Source organism: Macaca mulatta, chromosome 4, assembly GCF_049350105.2.
Source record: "Macaca mulatta isolate MMU2019108-1 chromosome 4, T2T-MMU8v2.0, whole genome shotgun sequence".
Lineage (NCBI taxonomy): Eukaryota > Metazoa > Chordata > Mammalia > Primates > Cercopithecidae > Macaca > Macaca mulatta.
In genome coordinates, this window is record NC_133409.1 from 40,120,438 (window position 1) to 40,146,898 (window position 26,461).

The window sequence follows — 26,461 nt, forward strand, 5'->3', positions numbered from 1 at the left end:
CAGAAGAAGAAGCAGAAGCAGCAGCAGAAGCAGAAGAAGCAGCAGAAGCAGCAGCAGCAGCTAAAGACATCTGGTAAAATTCTCCATTCAAAGAACATGCAACCATACCTGAAAACACTTTTTATACATTTATTTTAAAGTGTATATTTAGGACAAATGGTTTTTAAAAATGTAAAAAAATAATTCACATATTAATCCAACTTCTATATTTACATGGTTCCTTAAAAGATTTTCAGTTTATTATTATCAAAAATGTATTTCAACAATCTCCACAGTACTCTCAAAAGTCAGGAATTTTAAGATTTTTCTAATAGAAAAATTTTAGTATTTATCTACAGAAAAATAATGAAACTAGGAATTATATCATATTTTAAAATATAACGTCTCAGCTATGCTGTGCCACATAAGAATAATCTTCACACTAAACTATAATAATCCCAAATGCTGGCATTTTCGTTTAAGAACAAAGCACAAAAATATTTCATAGAAAAAAATACTTTGTCATAAAAAACATAGAAAGTTGAATGCTTCAAACAAAAATATCTGAGGTCTGATTTCACAACATCAAGTTTCCATATCCACTTTGTAAACATATACTCAGTATAGGTTACCAACTTAAATAAAGCCAGTTATCACTGAAAGAAGGCATAGTTTAAAAAAAATTCAGTGCAAAAATAAGTATCAACTAATCAACTGACCTAGGACAATTTTCATAAAAATCACAATTTGAATCCCATAATATAAAGTGATTCCTCTGAAGACTTTAATTAAAAATAAAAAGCTCTACAACAGCAATCAAGTTTTTCTTTTGTTACTATTCTCTAGTAAATGCTTTTTTTTGATTAGCTTTTACAATGTCATCAGGTGATGCTGATTTGAAGTCAAATGGTGTTATCGCTACAAGAGGACTTATTTCTTTGTCCTTTACATCTTGAACTTGTCTACTATAAAGAAAAGTCTTATAGAGGTCAAGGGTGCGTCGCTTGCAGCTTTTCAGTGGGTAACGAAGACACAGTGTTGAGGCAAAAGCTGAAGGTCTAGCAGCAAGGGCCTTGGTCCAAGAGAGAGAAAAAGGTGGTTTCCTGGTCAGACAGCCTTTATTGTTTTTTTTATTATCCTTAGCAAGATTGGAATTCTTCCCTAGCTTTGAATTTAGAACTTTAGTTCGTGATGATGGACCAATGGATTGGTCTACTATAGGCTTTGGAACAAAATCTGGGTTTTTTATAAGGACACTAAGATCAATATTTGAATCTATTCCAGGAGACCTCACTTCAGATAAACTGACCTCAAAGGACTCTTTCCTAATCTGAGAGTTGTCTACATCAATTGTTTCTGCAATCAATTCAGAAAGTGACAAATTCTCAAGGTCTCTTGTGGGAGAAGCTTTATGAAATGCCAATGACGAGAGAGATCCTGTTAATTCTGATATTCCGGGTGAAGACTGACAGCGATTTGCTAATTGTGACAGAGGAAAGGATCCCAAACTTAGATCTGTGAAACTGGCAGATGACTGGTCATAAAGGTCAGATAAAGTAAAGCACTGGCTTATATTGTTTTCTTTGTGTTCCTGAAACAGTTCAGTGAGGGATGGACTTTCACACTGAGAAAACTGCAAATTATCATTTTTTAAAATGTAATTCTCAGCACTTTGTTCAACTAAAGAAACACTTCCAACTTCAGTTTCTTTACTAGCATTTAAACGATCAACAGTCATATTTTCCAATGAGCTAGTTAAGTACAAATGATTATTTGAACTTCCTAAACTGTCCCATACTGGAATGTTTTGAAAATCAGATAGCGAATTATTTTGAATATATAAAGTATTATTCGGTGTTGTGCTCTTTATGATTACGGGCTTTAAATCTGGCATTTCTTTCAATGCAGAATCATCTTTGGAAATACATTCAGATGCATGAAGTCTCAACAAATCAGCATCTACGTTCTTTGACAGTAGACTTTCCAGACTCTCTGTAGATGATAATCTGACTGATGGCTGACTTTCACAGGAATCTCTTGACATATCATGAATTAGGTTAGCTAGTGAAAGTTCTTTTGTTAACTTACATGATTCTAGTTTCTTTTCACTTTTAAGTCTGTCAAGTTTCTTTCTTCTATGGAGTAAATAGTGACTTGGAACTGAAGAATTATGAGATAATCCATATTTTCCTACTGAGCTAGACAAATCAAAGGGTTTGCAACTATAATCCAAATGATTTGCTGACTGAGGATAAGAACTTTGAACATTATCAGCTGAAACTTCAGAAGAAGAAAATAAGACTCCTTACCTTACAAGAGCCATTAATTTTCAGATGAATAGGTTGATACACGCAGAAGACAGTCACAGCAACCAAAAGGAAACATGAAATGAGGCATTTAATTACTAAATGCTTCTTTTGATTATGACATGAATAAAGTGATACTTGATCATTACTTAACATGAATACTCTAAAAACCAATAAGGGAGTATTACCTTCCTTTAACAATTTAAAGTACTCTTTATACTCTATTCACTGATAAATACAATGTAAGTCAGTCAATGTTCTAATTTTCATGAATTTAAAAATGTGAGGTTTTAACCATAATTAAATTATAGTCAGGACTGTCTCAAATTCAAAAACTTCTTTAAAAAAACAAAAGAAACTAGGTTCATTTTATTCTGTATTTTAATGTATTAGAAACAAATAAGCAAACAAATAACTCCCAGTAATTTCTACCATAATCTGGGATACACTACCAATACAAGATGACATATTACAGATTCATTCCCATCACAGCCAGTTAAAAGTGCCCATCTGTGGGCCCAGCATCCCCGGAAAATACTCTTATTTCATCGTAACAGGCTGTATGCAGCTTTGTTGTAGAAAAATTTAGCCCAAAGGTTACAATAAACACTGACATAAGTAAACAAATTGCCATACTCATACTGAGAGATAGCATGCCAATTAACATAATGCTACCACCTCAGTTCCCCTCTTACGTCCACTGAATTCCAAATTTCACCCCAAATTTTACAAATTTAAAATTAAATCTCTGGCTATAAAATGCAAAGTAGTATAATTATGATACTTATACCTAATTATATTTAAATTTTAAAAAGTATACATAATAAAAGCATAAAGGGATTTTTTTTAACATTAATTAGCTGGCTGTTAATTTCCTTTTCCTATTTCACTAGAGTTTAAAAAAATAACAATTGAAAAGTTCTGTAAGCTACTAACAAGAAGAAAAAGATGTCTTGTCTTATCTAATTTTATTTCCACTCTGTTGTTAGTTATAAAATCAATTAGTGAGGCCGGGTGCAGTGGCTCACACCTGTAATCCAAGAACTTCAGGAGGCCGAGGCGGGCGGATCCCTTGAGGCCAGGAGTTCAAGAACAGCCTGGCCAACATGGTGAAATCCCATCTCTAATAAAAACACAAAGGGCCGGGCGCGGTGGCTCAAGCCTGTAATCCCAGCACTTTGGGAGGCCAAGACGGGTGGATCACGAGGTCAGGAGATCGAGACCATCCTGGCTAACACGGTGAAACCCCGTCTCTATTAAAAAATACAAAAAAAAAAACTAGCCGGGCGAGGTGGTGGGTGCCTGTAGTCCCAGCTACTCAGGAGGCTGAGGCAGGAGAATGGCGTGAACCCGGGAGGCGGAGCTTGCAGTGAACTGAGATCCGGCCACTACGCTCCAGACTGGGTGACAGAGCGAGACTCTGTCTCAAAAAAAAAAAAAAACACAAAGAAAAAAAAATAAGTCAGGCACGGTAGCATGCACCTGTAATCCCAGTTACTTGGGAGGCTGAGGAAGGACAATCAGTTGAACCCAGGAGGTAGGAGGCTGCTGTGAGCAAGATCATGCCACTGCACTCCAGCCTGGGTGACAGAGTGAGACTCTGTCTCAAAAAACAAACAAATAAACAAACAAAAAAAATCAAGTAGTAAAATAACCACAAAAACAGTCTACAACAGAAGAAAGGAAACTCAGTACTCATCCTAAAAATTCACAACTAGAAGATCAACTGATAATCAAAAGTTAACAATAACATGCAAGATTTTCTTAATAGCTCAAGCAAATTAAGTATTTTCTTAAAAGCTCAAGCAAATGAAAGCCTCTCTTTAGGCATTAACTATGTAAAACAAGTGAAAAAGAACAAGTAAAGGCATACCTTTTGCCATCTTTCTTGTAGATACTGTTCCCTCATTCTTGTCCTTCAAATTCTGCACTCTATCTTGTTCCAGAACCCCTGACAAAGCCTTCTGCACATCAAACTTGTTCTTCAGAACTGCTTCAATTAATATTTCATCTGGCACAGCATCTCCAAGTACCTCTCTCATGTGATCAAGGCACGAATAAAGACGAGCTAGAAAAGACAACAATGGTCAAAAGCTATACTAAATGGCGCCATGAAAGAACTTTTAATCTTCAAAACTGATTTTAAAATTTACAGCTGTACTAGAATATTCAACTCTCCTTTCTCTTTGGCAAAAATTATTTCTAATGATCACATTTTTATCTACAATATACCTTATCTTCCCTTATCAGAGGAACGATTTCGTTAATTTAAAAATCACTATAATAAAATGTCTCCTGAATAATAGTGACTAAATGTTTCTAAAAAGTGTACATTGCAGATCACTTGGACTCGGGAAGGGGAACATCACACACCAGGGCCTATTATGGGGAGGGGGGAGCGGGGAGGGATGGCATTGGGAGTTATACCTGATGTAAATGACGAGTTGATGGGTGCCGACGAGTTCATGGTTGCAACACACCAACATGGCACAAGTACACATATGTAACAAACCTACACGTTGTGCACATATACCATAGAACTTAAAGTATAATAATAATAATTTTAAAAAGTGTACACTGCACAGTATACATTAATATCTATTTTCAGTCACCAATGATGATGGTATCTGCATTGATCATTTTTCGCATGTACAGAAAGGAAGGGGTGAGTGTGGAACTATTTCTAATTTGTTAGTGAACCCAGTTACTCACAAAGTATATTTCTTTTTTTTTTTTTTTTTTTTTTTTTTGAGACGGAGTCTCGCTTTGTCGCCCAGGCTGGAGTGCAATGGCCGGATCTCAGCTCACTGCAAGCTCCGCCTCCCGGGTTTACGCCATTCTCCTGCCTCAGCCTCCCGAGTAGCTGGGACTACAGGCGCCCACCACCTCGCCCGGCTAGTTTTTTGTATTTTTTTAGTAGAGACGGGGTTTCACCATATTAGCCAGGATGGTCTCGATCTCCTGACCTCATGATCCGCCCGTCTCGGCCTCCCAAAGTGCTGGGATTACAGGCTTGAGCCACCGCGCCCGGCCCTCACAAAGTATATTTCTTATATTTCTCAAGCTGCTACCTTGTTTCCTTTTTGGCTAACTTCAGTTCTTCCCAGCTAACTAAAATAATCCTTAATGACTCTTTAAAAAAACAGCAAGATAACGTAATATAAAAATGCCATAAAAACAAGAAAGTCCAGGAAGTTAAGGGGAGGATAGGCTTTTTTTTTTTTTTTGAGACAGAGTCTCACTCTGTTGCCCAGGCTGGAACGCAGTGGCGTGATCTCAGCTCACTGCAACCTCTGTCTCCCAGGTTCAAGCAATTCTCCCACCTCAGCCTCCTGAGTAGCTGGGATTACGGATGCCCGCCACCACACCCGGGTGATTTTTCCATTTTTAGTAGAGATGGGTTTCACCATGTTGCCCAGGCTGTTCTCAAACTCCTGATCTCAGGTTTCCACCTGCCTCAGCTTGCCAAAGTGCTGGGATTACCAGCATGAGCCGCCACATCCAGCCAGCATTCACTTTTAAAATAAAAAAATTTAAGTCTGGAATTATCTCAGCTGTTTATGAATTTTAATTTTCTGATGACAGTATTAAAATTATTAATAATACTTATTAATGATGTAAAATCTGTAAGAGAAGAGAGGCTTTGTATCCCTAGAACCTAAAACAGTACCAGGTAACTAGGGGCCAATGAATAAAAATCTATGATATATTCCTTTATATTTTTGTATAGCACTTGCCAAGTTTCACAATACTTTTAGATATATACTTCTTTTGTAATCCTCATAATAAGTCTATGAGCTAGATATATCAGGCAAATTCTAACTTAATAAAGATAAGATTGAAAATCATGGCACTACTAAGTCAGCAATAACCAAAACAGAATAGAGGTTTTCAAACTCCCTATTCCACAAAACCATTTCACAGAATGCAACTTATATTTAATTGTACATGCTCATATGCTTAACAAGTAATCTACTGGCAATACTCTTTCTTTTAAAAAAAAAAAAAAGGTATTTGATACTTATTTCATTGGCCCCTTAATTATTAACAATACATTCCTGAAATATTTGGGCAATTCTGCTTTGCTTCAATCTAAGATTAACTTTTAAAGGCTAATAAGCTATACTGGGATAATATTATCTCTTTGATAAATAACATCAATTATTGAAACTGTAACAAAATACTTAGTATAGCTAGCATTAGGGCCTCCTTTTTTTTTTTTTTTTTTTTTTTGAGATAGAGTTTCGCTCTTATTGCCCAGGCTGGAGTGCAATGGCATGATCTCAGCTCACAGCAGCCTCCATCTCCCAGGTTCAAGTGATTCTCCTGCCTCAGCCTCCCGAATAGCTGGGATGACAGCCATGTGCCACCACACCCGGGCAATTTTGTATTTTTAGTAGAAACAGGGTTTTTCCATGTGGGTCAGGCTGGTTATGAATTTTAAGTAGAGGTTATAGAGTTAGGCTAGCTTGGTTCATATCCTAATGCCACTTACTAGCAGGTACAACCTCAGGCAAGTTACTTCTCAGTGTCTCATTTTTCCTCTCTTGTAAAATGAGGGCAACTGTCCTACTTCATAAAGTTGTTGCGAAGATTAAAGATGCTAACACCTGAACAGTACATAGAAAGTACCTAGAGAGCATTAGCAAAAATCAGCTACGATCATTATTACTGTCATCACTTACATGTAAGTCAGGTTGGAATGATTAACTTTCCTTCTCAAAAATAACTCTGAATTTCCTAACTCCTTAATCATTGTCCACTGAGGCATAGCAGGACAGAACTTCCATCCTATTCGTATCCTCTCTCCTTACAATCTTAACAATAATACTCTTTAAAAACACAATTATAAAGTGAGTGCATACAACAGCTACAGACTTTTATCCAGATTTTCCAACGTATTTTCAGAGTTGGTAAATTCCCTTTATTTCTTCTTTATCTGTTGTTTCCCTTTCTGCTTTCTACTTTTGTATATTCATGCTTTCTCTCCATTTTTCTTGAGTTGGTTAGCAGCTGGTATATATTTTATTGATTAATTCAAAGATCAACTCCCAGATTCATAAAATTCCTCTGTTTTAAAATTATTATAAATTTTCAATGTAAAAACAATCATGCCAAGCACAGTGGCTCACGCCTGTAATCCCAGCCCTTTGGGAGGCTGAGGCGGGTGGATCACTTGAAGTCAGGAGACCGAGACCAGCCCGGCCAACATGGTGAAACTCCATCTCTACTAAAAATACAAAAATTACCCATCTGTGGTGGCAGGCACCCACAATCCCAGCTACTCAGGAGGCTGAGGCAAGAGAATCCCTTTAAACTGGGAGGCAGAGGCTGCAGTGAGCCAAGACTGCGCCACTGCACTCCAGCCTGGGTGACAAAGCGAAACTCTTGTCTCAAAAAAAAAAATTATAGAACAAAGCCACACTCCAGAGAAAGATCAAATCCCTGTGCTATCAACAAATGACATTATTGTTATACCTGGCCATTTTAGTTCTGCTATCAAATCTATGGCTTGAGTGATGTTTGAAGCCATGTCATGTTTGGAACTTATTTATAAAAGAAGAAAGCCAAAATATAAATATGTTCATTAAAATGTTTAAGAGAGTTGAAAATATGCAAAAACTCAGAACCAATGACATTACCAAGTTCTATTTTGAAACTTAATTCACACGGATGTAAATCCTGAGTACACTTACCATTGTCACTTTAGACTTCAACTGGTTTTTTTCAAACCTTTTGAACTTAACATCTTTGTAAGTAAAGGAGTTTATGTATTCTAATCATAAGCTCCACATACAGCTAATCAAACAATTAAATCGTCTCAAAAAGGTCTTCTTAACAAATCACTGGAGTTTCTCTCCCATGGAAAAAAATTTTAAATGGGACAGTTCAATTAAAATTCCAGTCACTAAACAACAGCCATACAATTTTTCAATCATACAGTTAAATACACCCCTCACAAAACATACTTAATAAAACATAAATTGTCCTTAATAGGACAGATATGTTTACATCATTACTGTTCATAGTCACTGTTATAAACACTCAGAACAAAACTGATAAATTCTGGTGTGTTCGGTTATTAATCATTTTCAGATAACAGATGCACTACTTTTTGCTATACCTTGATCAAATCCACTGAGCTGATGGTTTGAAACAGAATTGGAAGATTCTTTCAGATCTTCATAATCATATTCTTCTACAGGCTCAACGGAAGGTTTGTCACGCCGTGAATAAATAAACTGAGCAGCTAGAATATAAAATGACCAAAGAATGCTATGGTATAGTCATTTCCTATTAACTTTTTTTACAAATGTTAAAGTAAAAATTAAAAATTCTAATCAATCACCTATAGTTACCCACATTTCAAAATAAGGGAAGAAAACAAAAACAATATCGTACCAAAACATATACCCAAAATCCTACCCGAATGTGCTTACACTTATTAATCTCTTATAATCTTCTTCCTTCTCTGCCCCAATCTCTGAAACCATTCCACTCAGCCTACTTTCTCCATGGCTTCCAAAATCTACCTTTCCTATCATCTCTTCTTTGTATACTATTCTGTGTTCCCTGAAATTTTCTCTTCGATACAAGTATTTCAAACCAAATATCAAACCTCTAATTTACATAATTAAGAAAACACATGGTGGCCAGGCGCGGTGGCTCACCCCTGTAACCCCAGCACTTTGGGAGGCTGAGGTGGGTGGATCACCTGAGGTGAGGAGTTCAAGACCAGCCTGGCAAATACAGTGAAACCCCATCTCTACTAAAAATATAAAAATTAGCTGGGCGTGGTAATGGGCGCCTATAATCCCAGCTACTCAGGAGGATGAGGCAGGGGAACCTCTTGAACCCAGGAGGCAGAGGTTGTAGTGAGCCGAGATCGCACCATTGCACTCCAGTTTGGGTGACAAAAGCAAAACTCCATCTCAAACAAAAAAGAAAAGGAAGGAAAACACAAAGTTAATTTTCACTTCCCAAGAAGTGCTAATTTTGCCTGAATGTAAGAGTTCACAGAAAATACAGACTTTAATCTTTAAACAACTCATGCTTTCAATCACACACTTTCAATCATACACTGACACTGTAAACTAGGGTCATATACCTAACTTTAACTTTCAGACATCTGTGCTACTCTGCAATACTGTCAACACCATCACTCAATATATAACTGGGTATTTATATATATCTGATCAAGGAAAGGCAAGGCAGATTATCAAAATGCTGATACATGCCTGAGTATCATAAATGAAATACAAGTGAGGCCGGGCGCGGTGGCTCACGCCTGTAATCCCAGCACTTTGGGAGGCCAAGACAGGCGGATCACGAGGTCAGGAGATCGAGACCATCCTGGCTAACACGGTGAAACCCCGTCTCTACTAAAAAATACAAAAGACTAGCCGGGCGAGGTGGCGGGCGCCTGTAGTCCCAGCTACTCGGGAGGCTGAGGCAGGAGAATGGCGTGAACCCGGGAGGCGGAGCTTGCAGTGAGCTGAGATCCGGCCACCGCACTCCAGCCTGGGTGACAGAGCGAGACTCCATCTCAAAAAAAAAAAAAAAAAAGAAATACAAGTGAGCAAAAGAGAAAACCACAGGCATATCCAAAGTACTAACGCTTTCAGCTCTACTGGATGGCCACTGAACTGAATCCTGGAGACTGTGTTCAATTGTAAAGGAATAAAATTAAAGAATATGTTAAGAAGGACAGAAATACAGATATGATATTCACAAGGCAAGGTATTATTAGAGGTATTATCTAGCTTTCTATAAGAGCACAAAACATGTTAAGTTCATTGACTTGTGTATAGGTTATCAGGAAGATATTACTTATTAAAGGGAAGCTACATTCAAAATTTATAGATATACAATCACACTAGGGGTAGAGAAAAAGACATCAAAATGCATAGATAATGCATAGAACATAAAGCTGCAGTGTATGTGTAACACCTATACTCAGAAGGTTAAAGCATAAGCACTCTGTATTCATTGTAAAAGTCAATGGCCTTACAAATTAGGAGGGAAGGCAAAGAAGAAAAACCTAATGATTTATTTTAAAAGCCAAATGAGTAATACCAGACAACAAGCACTGTGGAAGCACAGAAGTAACCAATGAAGACTGGAGCATTATAATAAAGGAGGTAGAAATATAGGGAAAATTGAAGAGGTGGAAGAGATCCTGAACAAGAACAGAATAAGAGAAATATTAATAAAGAACAGTTGACAGAATTCAATCCATTCTATTATAATGCATGTTTCCTTAAAACAAATTAGCTCATGTCAATGGGCTATGAAAGTGTAACATTGAGGATGCTTTAGTTTATGAAATTTTTCTCCCAATACTTCAAGGTTTTGCATCACTGCATAATAATAATACATATAAAGTCCGATAACACCAACCACAGAGAAATATTATACTGTAAGTATAATTGTATTGTAATGCCACATAGCTTCACATTCTTCCCCTTAGCTCAGTTTGGACATGTGCCCTGTTTGGGCAGCCTTTACTGCTTGGCTCTCCAAGGTCTGTGAGCATTTACAATATTACTCTTTAGTTTCAACCCTTTCTTACATCTCCTATCTCCTTTCACCATTTTTTTTAAAGTGTAAAATCCTATATTTACTGGAATACTTAATAGGAAATTAATTTATCTTTTCAAATGTGCAAGCATTTTTATTAAGATGATTATTTCTGTTAGTACTCTACAGGTGGAGTGGTTTGTCCTGATCTTATTTTTTCCATGTAATTCTGAAGATCACAAAGATTTTTAAGAATGCACGTTATGTTGCATATACCTCTCTATTTCCCCCCTCTTGTGCAAGGAGATAACAACACTGGTATAAAGTCAGCATGGCTAAATAGCAGAAGAGACATCCTATTTCATCAATTCTCTAAGAGGACAACTTTTTTTCACATTACAAATCTCAGAATTAGAGATGTGTCTTTCAATCAAATGACATCTTAGCATTACATAATACTTAGACTGACAGCTTTCAGTTTTAAAGTGGTCCTTAAAATAATGATATACCTTACAATTCATAGCATTTTAGATTTAATGTGGTATAAATGAGGCCCTTTGGTCCCTGGTGCTTTCCTGGCTTTAATAAACTGTGTACAGTTTAGTCTAAAAGTAACAAACATACTTCCCCCAACTTCTCCTCCTACCCATGAAGTAGGAGGGAGAAACCCAAAACAAATTAAAAAATTAAGTGAGGCATGAAATCAGATGTTTCCCTTAACAAGTTTCAGTCAGGAAATACTGACAGGGAACAGGAAGTTTTCAATGTACAGGTTTCTCCTCTGCCTGCCAGGAGCTATTTTTTCTGCAATGGGGTCGGGCTGGTCCTGTACCACCACACACACCCAACACATAATTCCAACTCAGAAACCTATACTGTGGCCACTATTCTGGAAGTAGTAATGGTTGGATTTGCGAAGGGTGGGTGGGGGGAAGAGTAAGAAAATTCCCCCAGGAGAAACACTGGGTTGGTGTAAAAGTAACTGCAGGTTTTTCCATTACTTTCAAACGGTGGGTGGGTGAGGCGGGGAGCAGTCCAAACCTCTGAAATTGTACTGAGAGCCCCAAAAGCAACAAATACAAGAAATAATGGAGTGAGAGAAAGTAATGATGAGAAAATGATAAATACAAAATGCTATTCTCTAAAATTGTAAATCACAAACTTTGATGGAAGTGCTTTCTGAAAAAATGGACACTTATAATTTTCAAAACTTAAGGCATTTTGACAAACATAAAAGTGCAAAGAATTCAAAACCTAACACCTGAAACTTCCTAAAATGGTTTCCTAAACACCTTAAAATAAAAATCACATGAGGCATTCATTAAAAATACAGCTTTCTAGGCTTCTTCCCCTGGAGATTATGATTCAGTGGTGCTGGAATGAAGCAGGAAATTTGTATTCCTAAGAATTATTCCGGCCAGGCACAGTGGCTCATGCCTGTAATCCCAGCACTTTGGGAGGCCCAGGCAGGTGGATCACCTGAGGTCAGGAGTTCAAGACCAGCCTGGCCAACATGGCAAAACCCCATCTCTACTAAAAATACAAAATTAGCCAGGCATGGTGGCGGGCACCTGCAATCCCAGCTACTTGAGAGGCTGAGACCCGAGAACTGCTTGAACCTGGGAGCCACGTGGAGGTTGGGGTGAGCCGAGATCATGCCACTGCACTCCAGCCTAGGATACAGAATGAGACTCTGTCTCAAAGGAAAAAAAAAAAAGAACTATTCCCAGCAGATTCATATCACAAGGTAAGATTAAGAAACACTGGTGACCTACAAGTCTTCCCTTTCTTCTGTCACACCAATACACCACTTTGTGGACCATGATCAATTATCTGCACAAAATACTAGCTCCCTTACTCAAAAAACTCCAATCAGTCGACACTAAAAACACAAAATTAAAAACTGTCTTTCACAATTTCGTTCCCATTTTCTTTCCTAGCCCTGTTTCCTCCTGCCACGTGCATTAATCCTGGTAGTCTGATGAAACAAGCCTCACTTACAGGTCACTGCTTAAGCAACACTGTTTCCTCTAGCTGGGATGCCATTCTTACTCCCAAATTTACTAGCTTCAATCCCAACTCCTTCCAGAAGCCTTCCCATACTCTTTCAGTCAGGGTTATTTTCTTTACCCACCATACTGTTGTAGCAAGTTATGTGAACAAGACTTTAAACAAGCTTCCTTATACCAAACTAATTTATAAATGTATTAGAATAACATTTTTCTTACAAAAAAAAAAAAACACACAATAAAGGTTTGAAATTAGAATGGAGCAAATAAAGATTACTTCTAATCATATTCGCTGAAACAAAATACATCACCATTCAAATAAAGTTTTACATACAAACTTTTTGCTACCCCCACTCTTTGACATAGGTTCAATACTCAGTATCAAAGTCAATCTTTCTAAAAGAAAGAAAAGTTAACATTTAAAAATCACCATCCTAGGTTGGGCATCGTGACGTACACCTACAACCCTGGCACTTGGGGAGGCCACCGCAGGAGGATCACTGGAGCTCAGGAGTTTGAGGCAAGCCTGGGCAGCGTAGTGAGACCAGGAAAACTGGGCTTAATAGAATTCAAAAAAATATACACATGCTGATGAATTTTAGAGAGAAATTCCAATTAATTGGTAAAGTCATTCAATTATCAGACTTCATTACACCATGAATATAATCAGCTATTCAATGACATTAGCTGCTTAAGAAAGGAAAATATTCTTCTAAAACTATTCATTTTTTATTGAAAATTACTTGGAAAATATACCACTAAAGAGGAAAGTTAAGTTTCTTATCTGATATTACTGTTATTTTTAAAATGTTTTGAAAATTTTAAAAATCCAAAGTCGTATGCTTTTGTTAAAAATATCAGTTTTTCACAGAAGAAACTCAAAAACATTTAACTATCTCCTGCTTTGATAAGATCAGTTGGCTTCTGGTGTGTTCGAAAAGTAACTCTCAAGAGTCAGACTGTCCTGAATACAAACCACAGGTAAGAGCCACATCAAAAGCTATGAGAGACACATGGATAAACTCTGACCCTGTCCTCAAGAAAGCTAGGCCATAAATGCAAATCTCAGAGAAACACCCTTTGAAGGTCTGACTTTCTGTGCTGTTAGCTTATTATTCAAGATAACATAACATTTATCCAGAGAAGCCTAAATGACTATATTAACCTGCAATATTAAGGTGTCTTTCAGTAATCCCCCATCTGAGAGATTCCACGCTTACACAAAGCCATATTCAACCAACTTCCAAGTCCTGTAGACCTCAACTCCTGTAAATTTTCTCTTGAATGTATTTCCAAATCCAATGCTACCACTCTTGCCCTCAACAAATGGTTCTCAATGCATATCACGAGCATACCCCCGGTGGGCTTGTTAAAACATCTGCTATGCCTCACTCCCAGTTTCCGACTCTTGGGTGGAGTCCCCAACATTGCATTTCGAACAAACTCTCAAGTGATGCTGATGGTTCACTTTGAGAACACTGTCCTAAATAGCCTCATCTCCTCTAGATAAATACATATAACACTCTCCTAACGAGTCTACTTACATCTACCCATATACCACCTTTAATCCATTATCAATGTATTAGAGATTTTTTAACTCAAATCTAATATAACCATATCATCTTCTCAGTTCTATGAATATGCCATGCTCTCTAATGTGCTTAGAATGCAAGTGATGAGGATAGCATTACCAGACATCACTTTGTCACCTCTAATATTTAAGTTACCTAGTCAACTGTGATGCTGAATTATAGAAGCCCCAAAGGGCAAATGCCTAAGAGGTTCCTAGAAAAATGTGAAATTGTTTTATTCCTAAATCACTATAAAATGTCTTTTCTCTTTTGAATCCCTGAATAAGGAGCTATAAAGGAATGCTGCTTATTAAGCCATCTCTCAGCTTCTAACCTACCATCCTTTACTAAGCTTTGTGATGCTGGATTGAAGTCACTGCAAAGCACGTTTCTTCTTTGATACCCAGCTCCCTTTTAGGATCATCCAATAAGGAGATACTAAAGGGACACTGGAAAGCCAGAGAAGGCAGGCACATGCTCCTCTCCCTTTGCTTCTTGTTCCAGTATCACCCCAGCAATACTCACTTCACCTTCCAGAAGCAGTTTCTTCCAGTAACTGCAATTAATATCCATTTTCGGTTTTTCAAAAACTCCCAGAACCAGCTTCAATCTGCCTCTTCACTCCCCAGACAACACAACCAGCCAGTAGGTTGGAATCCCCTCTTTAAAAGACTGAATCCCAGCTCTAAGATTCAGGGGCTTTCTGAGGCACCAGCATCAGTCATGCAGTGCCTCCCTGCCCAGAGGTCTGAGTCCTGGCCCCACAGTCCCTCTTGAAAACTTCAGAGGCAACGCAGCAAAAAACCGTCTCCTCAAGGTCTAAGTCACAGTTCCAAGGTACCTCCACCAGCTTCTAAAAGGTGATGTCAACCTTGCCATTTGTTCCCCCAAGAACTAGGGACAGTAAAGTGCTTCCTGAACTTATTACCTTCTTGATATCCTGGTTGCACTTTTTGCATTCTTTGTTCTATAATACCTGGTTAACAACTTTTTATGTTAAATACTTTCTGATAAAATAACTGGTACAATCTTTATCTCCTAACAGAATATGGACTGATAACAGTGAAACATTAAAAGATGAGAGGAAAGGCCACGATTAAGCTAAATGAGAAAAGTACTTGACCAGAAGGGCAGGCCTGTAAATAAAGAGCTAGATGCATTTCAGAATAACCAATTAACAGGAAAAAGGTGGTAAGAGTAGATACGATAAAGATAACTTCTAGCATATCTATGCCTTTATAAAGAAAAAGAAATTATAAAAGTCAGAAGGGACATATTTGGTCAGAAGAGGCTAAAAATGGGATGAAAATAGGTACAGTTTATAAGACAGCCCAGCAGACTAGAAGGTAATTAAGACAAGGATGTCTTAGTCCATTCAGGCTGCTATAACAAAATGCCATAAACTAGGTAGCTTACAAACAGAAATTTCTGACAGTTCAGAGGCTAGGAAGTCCAAGATCAAGGCAGCCTGTGTGCGGTGAAGGCCCACTTTCTGGCTCACAGATAGCACCCACTTGCTGTGTCCTAACATGATAGAAGGGCAAGAGTTCTCCTTGGGACCTTTTTTATTAGGGCACTAATCCCATTTATGAGGGCTCCACCGTCACGGCCTGATCACCTACCAAGGGCCCCACCTCCTAATACCATCACCTTGGGGGTTAGAATTTCAACATGTGAATCTGAGATAAACACAAACATTCAGACCATGGCAGAAGGCTCTGAAAGAAATGTTTATTAAATCTTTAAACTTGTGAAAAATGAGTTTTATAAATTACATTTATGCTACATTCAACTATAGGTAAATATACTATTATACCCTCTTTTTATACCATAGTAAATTTTTTTTTTCCATTTTTTGAGATGGAGTTTAGCTTTTGTTGCCCAGGCTGGAATGTGGTGATCTCAGCTCACTGCAACCTCCGCCTCCCGGGTTCAAGTGATTCTCCTGCCTCAGTCTCCCGAGTAGCTGGGATTACAGGCACTTGCCACCATGCCTGGCTAATTTTTGTATTTTTAGTAGAGACGGGGTTTCACCATGTTGGCCAGGCTGGTCTCGAACTCCTGACCTCAGGTGATCCACGTGCCTCAGCCTCCCAGAGTGCTGGGATTACAGGCGTGAGCCACTGCACCCAGCCTATACCATACTAAAATTTAGCAGGGCATTTTAACCTGTGTAGATAGTAGGCTGAAATTTGGAGACAAGGGTAGTGTTAGGGAAATAAGTGAGAGAAGGATCAGGACTAATGACGCAGTCTTTGCAGGGAAGAATATATGAATGTTTTCCTTATATGGTGGCAGAGAAGAAATCTTTGGGCTGATAATCTAGAAGATACAGCTCCAATGTGGAATCATACAGAAATATGAATGCCAAATCCCTCTCCAAATCAGACTCCAAAAGAAGTCTGAACTACATGTATTGGTTTATTTACCAGACTGTTTAACAATAGATAAACTAAAGTACTGTATAAAGGAAAGTCTATGCATAAGACCTCCATGTTTCTAACACTCAAAGGATCCTTGAGGATATAATGGCTGCCTGCCTCTAGAGGCTTCAGAATTTCATTATTGACTAAATTACCATTTTAGTATATTTAGATTAACTGCAGGATGCAAAGTATGCTGGGGAAAAAAAGCCAAAGTCTTTTTTATATTATTTAAAACTAAATAACAGAATCACAAGTTTAAATTCTACTCACAGGTAAAGAAATTATTTTATATGCCTTTAAAAATTAACATATAATTAACTTTTTAAGTGTTATACATTACAGTCTCACAGAACACTTCTAGTCCTTGAACGACTAACATTTACTTTATGTTTTTAAACACCAAATCAAAGGAATCAAATTATTTTTTAAAATTCACCTGTTGATGGCGAAATACAATAATCATCCTCTACAGACTGGCCATAGAGATCATCATCTTCAAAATCTAAAATAAAGACAAAAGAGATAAATTCATTTACAAGTTCTTTTTATATTCTTAGTTACTAGTGAGGAAGCATCTGAATCCTCTCCAAAATAAACTGTTTATCCAAAATTTAAGGAATCTAGAATGTCTATTTTCAAAAAAACTCTAAGAATTTCACCCACAAAATAGTTATCTACTAATTATATTTATAAAGACATATATAGTTCTTCAGTTGTTAAATTAATTGGGTTACCCAGGTCCCAAGTTTTCACCTCATAGGATCAAATATAATAATCCTATAAAAAACATAGCTGAGGTCAGGTACGGTGGCTCACGCCTGTAATCCCAACAGTTTGTGAGGCCGAGGTAGGCGGATCATGAGGTCAGAAGTTTGAGACCCACCTGACCAACATAGCGAAACCCCGTCTCTACTAAAAATACAAAAATTAGCTGGGCGTGGTGGCGCACACCTGAAATTCCAGCTACTCAGGAGTCTGAGGCAGGAGAATCACTTGAACCCAGGAGGTGGAGGTTGCAGTGAGCCGAGATCGCGCCACTGCACTTCAGCCTGGGTGACAGAGAGACTCCATCTCAAAAAAAAAAAAAAAAAAGAAAGAAAAGAAAAAAGAAAAAAAATACTTAGTTTCTCCAGTGTTGACAAAAATCTGAAATAAACCATTTTTTTTACCAAGTTCCCTCTATAACCAAAGCACGTCTCTTCCACAGAACTGACTAACATGGGGGTATACAATAGATCACGAAAGTAGTATTTCTTCATGAAGAGCTAAGTAGCATCCATACAAACCAGCTTACCCTAAACCCCTATGCTCACCCACTGATGGCTAATTGCCCTTTTTTTCCTGCTTCCTGGGATATGCTCTTTGCCTTGATTTTCCTAGGCCATTTCTTTCTGCTAGCTAAGGTTCTAGCTCAAATGTCTCCTCTTTGCACAAGTCTTCCCTGACCACTCTGGGTAAAGCAGTAAGCCCCTCTGCCACTGTTACCCTCCAGCACACTTACCCAATTTACAGAGTACTACGCCTGTTCACTACATGAGACTATCAGCTTCTTCAGGGCAAGACTTGGTTTAGCCACCTGGCACACATGTGGAACTAGATTAATATTTGTTTTATCATAAATTAACAAATCAAACTAATTACAACTAAAAACCCACAAAGAACATAAATATATTTACATAAATTTCACTTCACAAACACTAACACCATGCCAGGGAGTAGTTGAGACAACTGTGGTATAACAGTGAACACATTTCGAGTTATCACTGCACCTAAAATCTGACAAGGTATACACCCAAGAAAATGGGCAATTACAAAACCACGTGGTAAGTGCCTGACGTGAGAAACACAGAGCAATTTGGGAACACACACATGAACGACAAAACTAGAACTGGGAGTGGGGTAGCCAGGGAAAGATCCCCAGGAATATAAAATCCAAACCAATCCCAAAGGATAGAGTTAGCTAATTTCTGAGGGTATTCATGCAGCAGAAACAGCATGCTCAAAGGCTGAGACCAAATGCTTACAGCAAAGAAAAATTAGATAAATGCTACTATTGGGCAAAAAGATATATGATTAAATAAATTATTAGATCACAATCCCAAGTTAATAAAAATTTATTTGAAAATAAACAAGGGGCCATTCACAAACAAAATATTTTCAGATACTGAAGACAACAATAGGTCAGGCATGGTGGCTCACACCTATAATTCCAGTACTTTGGGAAGCCAAGGAGGCAGGATCTCACTTGCGCCCAGGAATTTGAGTCCAGCCTGGGCAATACAGCCAGATGCTGTCTCTACTAAAATAAAAAAAATCAACCAGCCATGGGGCACATGCCTATAGACCTAGCTACTCTGGAGGCTGAGGCAGGAGGACTGCTTGAGCCCAGGAGTTGGAGGTTACAGAGAGCTATGATCATGCCACTGCACTCACACTGCAGCTTGGCCAACAAAGTGTGATCCCGTCTCTTAAAAAAAAAAAACATAATGAGACTCTTTTTTTACTAAGTCAGCTTGTCAATGCTGAAATTGACCCTAAAGTGCCACCACATAAAAAGATGAAAAGAATTCTTTCCTGCAATCTTGGTAGTTTGTTTCCTCAATCAACAAAATTATGGACTATTTACTACATGTAAAGAACACTATGTCAGCCACTTAAAGTATGGATTTTGCCTTCCTGGGACTTTTAAATCAGTGACTGAGGCAGTCATGTAAAGTATTATATAAATTACAGAGAAAAACAAAGTGGGAGTTAAGTAGAGAAACCAATAGGTTTTAGAACACACACTCTCTCTAATGAGGTTGTATTACTTAAGAGAATTTTTAAATTATTATTCTGAGAATTCAAGAGAAAGCCTAACTGGGAAGAAGAGAAATAAACTGGACCTTGATAATGAGTACAACTTTTATAAACAAGAAAAGGGGATGAACCTCCTTAATGTTACAGGAACAGCTTGGTTATGATGTCACCAATTGTTCCAAAGAAACATGACAACCTGACCTCAAGTAGCCAAGGTGCTCCCTGAGGCCAACCACCTCTTCTCCATGAAGCATTCCTTCACATAGAAATCCTGCTTACTCCCCCCAATCCATTCTGAATTAAGTGTTCTCATCTGTGTATCCCTCCCATAGCGTTTTCTCAGTACCTTTTGTAGCATTTTTCATACTCTAATAATCTGTAACTGGTATAATCTTCTCCTTTTAGACTACCCTCAAATACCTTACCGTCAGTCCTCAAAGCTTAGAACAGTACTCTAAGCACTAACTTAATGGTGGTTGAGGAAATGATAAACAACTATTAAAGAAACGAATAATAATTAGGCCTATTCATGTACTTTATATTTGCAAAAATATCTCTCAGTCTAAAGTCATTTCTTAGGTGACAATGGTCCACATGCAACACCATCCATTGCAATACTTATTTAAAAGGGCCTCTATTCTAAAGTAACCACCAGAAAATTCACATGTTCTAGACGGACTGAAGTCACAGGTTCCAAATGGAGAACAGGGTGTTAGCTGCCCTCATTCTAGTTAGAGCACACTGATGTTCCATAATAATCTACTGGGGTGCCAACGACAATCACCAACATATTAAGCATTACATGTTCTGCACTTTGCAAAGCATAGGTCTTTATTCTTCTTCTGCATTAGTTCATACTTGTTTATATTTTTAGTTTATGTGATGCTTGGTGATGCCTATAGTTATCTACTGCATGAAGAGGGATGTGCTCCTCCTAAAAATAATTCTAACTCCTGTTAACTCCTACAGAACATTCATATAGACATTTTTCTTTTATTTCATTTTTTAATATCAAAAAGTCCTTTCCCATACACTCTTTCTTCTAGTACCGCCGTTTATTTACATTTCAAAATACATTTACATCAAGCATTACCAGCCAAGAACTGAGTATAAACTTCACGATCATCTGATCGACTCATTATTTGGGCCTTTTAAATATGTGTCTTTTCTACTATCTCCTAAGTTTCCACTTTGAAATTTGTTGAAAAATAAATTAGCGCAAACTGGTTCTGCACTAAGTATGTATGGACACACAGAAAAGATTTACCGTGTAAATCTAGCACAGGTACAGGTCTGTTGAATGTAAGCATTGTCAATCTGTGTTTTACAAATAAGCAACGTTTCAAGGACATTTCTCAAAGGGGGTCTGAAAGAGAGGAGCTAGAAGCAGGCACGTGAGTGCCCGACATGGGAGGAAACAATGGAAGAGGTGATAATGCTTACGTGACTAAATATCACCGGATCCCAACCTCACCAATGTCCTACCCATATGACGCTATTCAGCACCTCTCCCTCCCCAAACAAAATCAACACCAGAGGGCAGAAATCATGACTTTAAAACGACGGCATTTGGCGGCACTAGAAGGCCTGTAATATTCCCCAACTGGGCTCTCCCAATTCCGACAGGGCACCACTGACGAGAAACTCACAGATTGAAGTAGATGCCAACGGGCTAGGATCCCAGCTGTAACCGCAAAAGAACGTCCCGGCATGACCCTGCCTCCTACCTTCATCGTAGTTATAGCCTCGAACATTCCGATGCCGGGCCATGACGGCGGAGAGGGCGTTTGCCACAGCCCCTTAACTCCTTCCAAAACACTCCGCTTAGATACTGATAAGGTGCCAACTGCGCCCTGGAGAACCCCCATGCGCCATCTTGGTTTCCCGCAAGCCTCTGCGCCGAGCGCCTGCGCAAGCGCGACGTCTTATCTGTGCACCGCGCGACGGCAAAGCCTGGGCGGGGGGTCACTGGTCCCCTCCCTGAGGGCGCATGCGCACTGCTGCGCACGGCGGGAAGAGGGGAGGGAGCCTTTGGGCGTGGCCCCACCCAAAGGTTGGGCGACGGAGGGGGATGGGGAAATCGCGCCTCCTAGAACTGACTGGTTTGGACTAAATGTTGCAAGCGGGGAAACTTGACCTACTTACGCCAGCGTTCTGGATTATTTTACAAATGTGGTTTCTGATAACCTGAGAAAGCTATGTGCTCAGTAAGAGCAGGGACCTTGTCTTATCAAACTTTGATCTTTAATTAGGCACACAGTAGGCATTCAACAAACTTGTGTAAACTTGGTAGCAGATTTAGCCCAGGCCGGTGCGGTGGCTCCTGCTTGTCATCTCAGCACTTTGGGACGCCCAGGAGGGCGGATCGCTTAAACCCAGGTGTTTGAGACCAGCCTGAGCAACATAGCGAGACTCCGTCTCTACAAAAAATACAAACACTAGCCGGCCCCGTGATGCAGACCTATAGTCCCAGCTACTGAAGAGGCTGGGGTGGGGGGATCCTCTGAGCCCGGGCAGTCGAGGCTGCAGTGAGCTGAGATCGGGCCTCTCCATTCCAGCCTGGGCGACAAAGTGAGAACTTATCTAAAAAAAAAAAAAAAAAAAAAAAAAAAAAGAGTCCAAGCTTTAGAGGAGGAAATAAGGCTATTTTTAAACGGGTATATATTATTAAATTGAGACTCTGGCTATAATAGGTCACCCTGCTTTCATATAATTTACAACTTCATGTATTCACTCCGTTCGGCATTAGTATCTCCAGTAAACAACGATTTGCCCTTAGCTATGTAAACGATTTTAGCTATATAAACGATATTTATTAGCATCATAAAGAAGGATTCACTGAACATTCATTGAACACATAATTGTGTGTAACATTGTATTAAATATAGGTTTTTAGACATAGCACTGGCCTTAGGTAGTAATGATGAATGTTGTTGATGCATGAATCTATAACCCACTATTAAATGTCCTCATTTCTTAGAACATAAAGTTAATAATGTTATATAAGAAACCAACCTCATTATACTGAACAAACCACTTCAGTTTTAGCTTGTGTTTTTGAAATGATGATACTTCACATCAAAGGCAAATGTCAAATTCTAGAGATAATTAAAAGCTTACTCAGCTTTTTGCTATGCACAATAGAAAGAAATAAGAGTAATCCAAATTTAGTTTATATTTGTAAGTGGCTTGGAACGTAATTTATTCATGCATTTGAATGTATTCGACTACAAAAATTGTTGTTTAATGTAGCTCCAAGATAAAAAAAAAATAGAGATAGTTGCTAATGTTATATGGCTTAAGTGTTTTTATTATTTTATACCCTTAGGTAATTTTTATTTTGCCACCTGTTTCTTTGTAAAATGGAGATAGTAATACTAACTCGCGAGCTGTGAATAATTTATCCACATAAGAGGTTTTATCACAGATCATAGTAGGTGCTTAAAAATATTGTGTTATTGGTCGACTGCGGTGGCTCACTCCTGTGATCCCAGCACTTTGGGAGGCTGAAGCAGGCAGATCATGAGGTCAAGAGATCAAGACCATCCTGGCCAACATGGTGAAACCCCCTCTCCACTAAAAATACAAACATTAGCTGGGCGTGGTGGTGCATGCCTATAGTCCCAGCTACTCGGGAGGCTGAGGCAGGAGAATTGATTGAACCCAGGAGGCAGAGTTTGCAGTGAGCTGAGATCATACCACTGCACTGAAGCCTGGCGACAGAGTGAGACTCTGTCCTCCCCGCCCCCCCCAAAAAATCGTGTTATTAAAATACAAATGGCAGCTTGCACTCCACTGTAATTGTCAATTGCAAGCTTAACTACAACTCACTGAGGTATGAAGTGAATGAGTTATAAATAGACCACATAAGCAAAGTGCTACAGAAGCAATGAATAAGAAAACATTACTTCTGCCAGATAATATATAATTTGCCCTTAGGTCGTCAATAATGCACTCCTTTAAAACTCTAAATATTGCACAGCCTCTACTGCATCTCAAACAATAGAGCCTCAATAGCAAAGCCTTCACTGATTTCTTCAGAAAAAGTTAGGACTGTTACACTCCCCTCAGGACTCTGCAGGTGTGGTCCGAGCACCGTGGCTCACACCTGTAATCCCAGCACTTTGGGACATCGAGGCAGGTGGATCACCTGAGGTCAAGAGTTCGAGACCAGCCTGGCTACCATGGTGAAACCCCAGTCTTCTACTAAAAATAAAAAAACATTCGCCGTGCATGGTGGTGGGCGACTGTAATCCCAGCTACTTGGGAGGCTGAGGAAGGAGAATCGCTTGAACCGAGGAGGCAGAAGTTGCAGTGAGCCGAGATCGCGCCATTGCTCTCCAGCCTGGGCAACAAGAGCAAAACTCCGTCTCAAAAAAAGAAAGAAAAAAAAAAAAAAAGACTCTGGTATTGTGTTTTGATGGAAAGTACTATGACTCTGGAATATCATGAACCTGGATTTCAGTCCCAGTTTTGTTGCTGTTAATCCCTTTGGATTTAATTTCTTCATCTGTAAAATGGATATATATGAAAATGTATGTCATCTGTTTTGTGAAAAGTAAATGATGTATGAAAAAACAGTAGGTGTTGCAGAGTGGGTACTCAATAGATGCCAGTTCTCTACCCCCACTAATTACAAAGCTTTATCTTTGTTTCTCCAGCACCCTAATGTCTGGCACTTTAAATGTTTGCTGAATGAATTAATGAGTAAAAGAAGAGAAATAAAATGACATTTATCTTGCTATGGAATGGTTAAATGTCATAAATAACAATACAAATCATTTTGTATTGATTTGTGAAAAAAATTATGAATGAAAGAAGCATAACTACATTACTGAAAAAAAATTTAACAGCCTTATTGAGGTATCGTTGACAATAAACTGCATATAATGTGTAATTTTGATACATTTTGACATATGTATACACCAGTGAAGCTATCAACCCCATCAAGATAATGAACATATCCAGACTTTAAAAAGTTTCCTAAAGTACCTTTATATCCAGAATAAAAATTCCAGAATATCCAAGGATCCTTCCTGCCCATCAAGGCTTCCTCACCATGGCCCCTCACAATAACTGCTCGTCTTTCTGTCACTATGAGTTGTTTGCATTCTTTAAAATTTTATACAGGTGAAGTCATATGGTATGTGTTGTTTTTTATCTGTCTTAATTCACTCAGCATAATTATTTTGAGATTCACCCTTGTAGTTGCTTGAATCAACAGTTCATTCCTTTTCATTAGAGGAGGATTCCACTGTGTGGGTATACCACAATTTGTTTTTCCAGTCACCCATTGAGAGCTATTTGGGTTGTTTTCCATTTTGATGGCTACAAATAAGGCTTCTGTGAATATCTGTGTACAAATCTTCATATAAACATAAACTTTAATTTTTCCTGGGTAAATACCTAGGAGCAGAATGATATGATTGGTTATCTTTAGCTTTTTAAAGAAACTGTGAAACTGTTTTCCAAAACAGTTGTAACATTTTATGTTTCCACCAGCAATGTAGTTCCATTTTCTCTATCTTCTCCACATCATTACCAACACTTCATACGGTCTAAAGATGTTAAGCTTATGGCCTGGCGCGGTGGCTCATGCATGTAATCCCAGCACTTTGGGAGGCTGAGATGGGTGGAGCACAAGGTCAGGGGTTTGAGACCAGCCTAGCCAACATGGTGAGACCCCATCTCTATTAAAAATACAAAAAATTAGCTGGGTGTGGTGGCACACACCTGTAATCCCAGCTACTCGGGAGGCTGATGGGGGAGAATCGCTTGAACCCGGGAGGTGGAGGTCACAGTGAGCCGAGATCACACCACTGCACTCCAGCCTGGGTGACAGAACGAGACTCTGTCTTGAGGAAAAAAAATAAAAAGATGTTTAGCTTATTTGACAGTTCCATATATCAGCTTTGGTGAAGTCTTTGCATCTTTGGTCAGTTTTTAATAGGGTGTTTGTAGTAGAGAGTTCTTTCTATATTCTGGATACAATTTCTTTATCTGATATAAAATTTGGAAATATTTCTTCCAGTACATGACTCATCTCTTTATACTGTTAACAGTGTCTTTTGAATAGAAGTTTTTCATTTTTAAAAAGTCCAGTTTATCAAATTTTTCTTTAATAGAGTATGCTATTGATTTCATAACTAAGAAATCTCTGCCTGATCTAAAGTTACAAAAATTTTCTCCTTTTTAAAATAAGTTTTACAATTTGGGATTTTCCATGTAGGTTTATGGTTGATTTTCAGTTGATTTTTGTATATGAGGAAAGGTTTGGATCAAAGTTCATTTCTTGGCTGGCCGTGGTGACTCACACCTGTAATCCCAGCTCTTCGGGAGGCTGAAGTGAGCGGATCACTTGAGGTCAGGAGTCGGAGACCAGCTTGGCCAAGATGGCGAAACCCCGTCTCTAATAAAAAACACAAAACTTAGCCAGGCATAGTGGCACGCACCTGTAGTCCCAGCTACTCAGGAGGCTGAGGTGGGAGAATCGCTTGAACCCAAGAGACAGAGAGACAGAGGTTGCAGTGAGCAGGGCAACAGAGCAAGACCCTGTCTCAAAAAAAAAAAGTTTATTTCTTGCTTATTATGGACATTCAGTTGTTCTGCAACCATTTGTTGAAAAGAAGGTCCTTTCTTCCCTGAATTGCATCAACATCTTTATCCAAAATCAGTTGTTGGTGTCAGTGTGTCTCTGGACCATTGATATACTACTGATCTACTACTGATCTATTGATCTACCTTAACACTACTACCATGCTGTCATGATAATGCAGCCTCATAAATCTGAAAATCGAGTAATGTTAATCCTCCAACTTTGTTCTATTTTTTCAAAGTTTTCTTAGTTATAT

At 38.5% G+C, this 26,461-nt stretch overlaps 1 protein-coding gene across 3 annotated transcripts in view; it reads right to left on the bottom strand.

Annotated features, from left to right (window-relative positions):
• Nucleotides 1-21,511, bottom strand: part of HBS1L (HBS1 like translational GTPase) — a 93,872-nt gene extending 72,361 nt beyond the window's left edge. The window contains exons 1-5 of one of the 3 annotated variants that reach the window (XM_015137403.3): nt 21,338-21,511; nt 17,248-17,313; nt 8,410-8,535; nt 4,159-4,353; nt 116-2,283 (exon numbers count right to left, since the gene is read on the bottom strand). In XM_015137403.3, the coding sequence (XP_014992889.3) occupies nt 815-2,283; nt 4,159-4,353; nt 8,410-8,535; nt 17,248-17,313; nt 21,338-21,380 (1,899 nt within the window). In that variant the 5' untranslated portion in view covers nt 21,381-21,511 and the 3' untranslated portion in view covers nt 116-814. Of the gene's footprint in view, nt 1-115; nt 2,284-4,158; nt 4,354-8,409; nt 8,536-17,247; nt 17,314-21,337 lie in introns of those variants that run through there. The other 2 variants (XM_015137402.3, XM_001099850.5) reach the window with 2 other exon arrangements.
• Nucleotides 21,512-26,461: the final 4,950 nt, after the last annotated feature.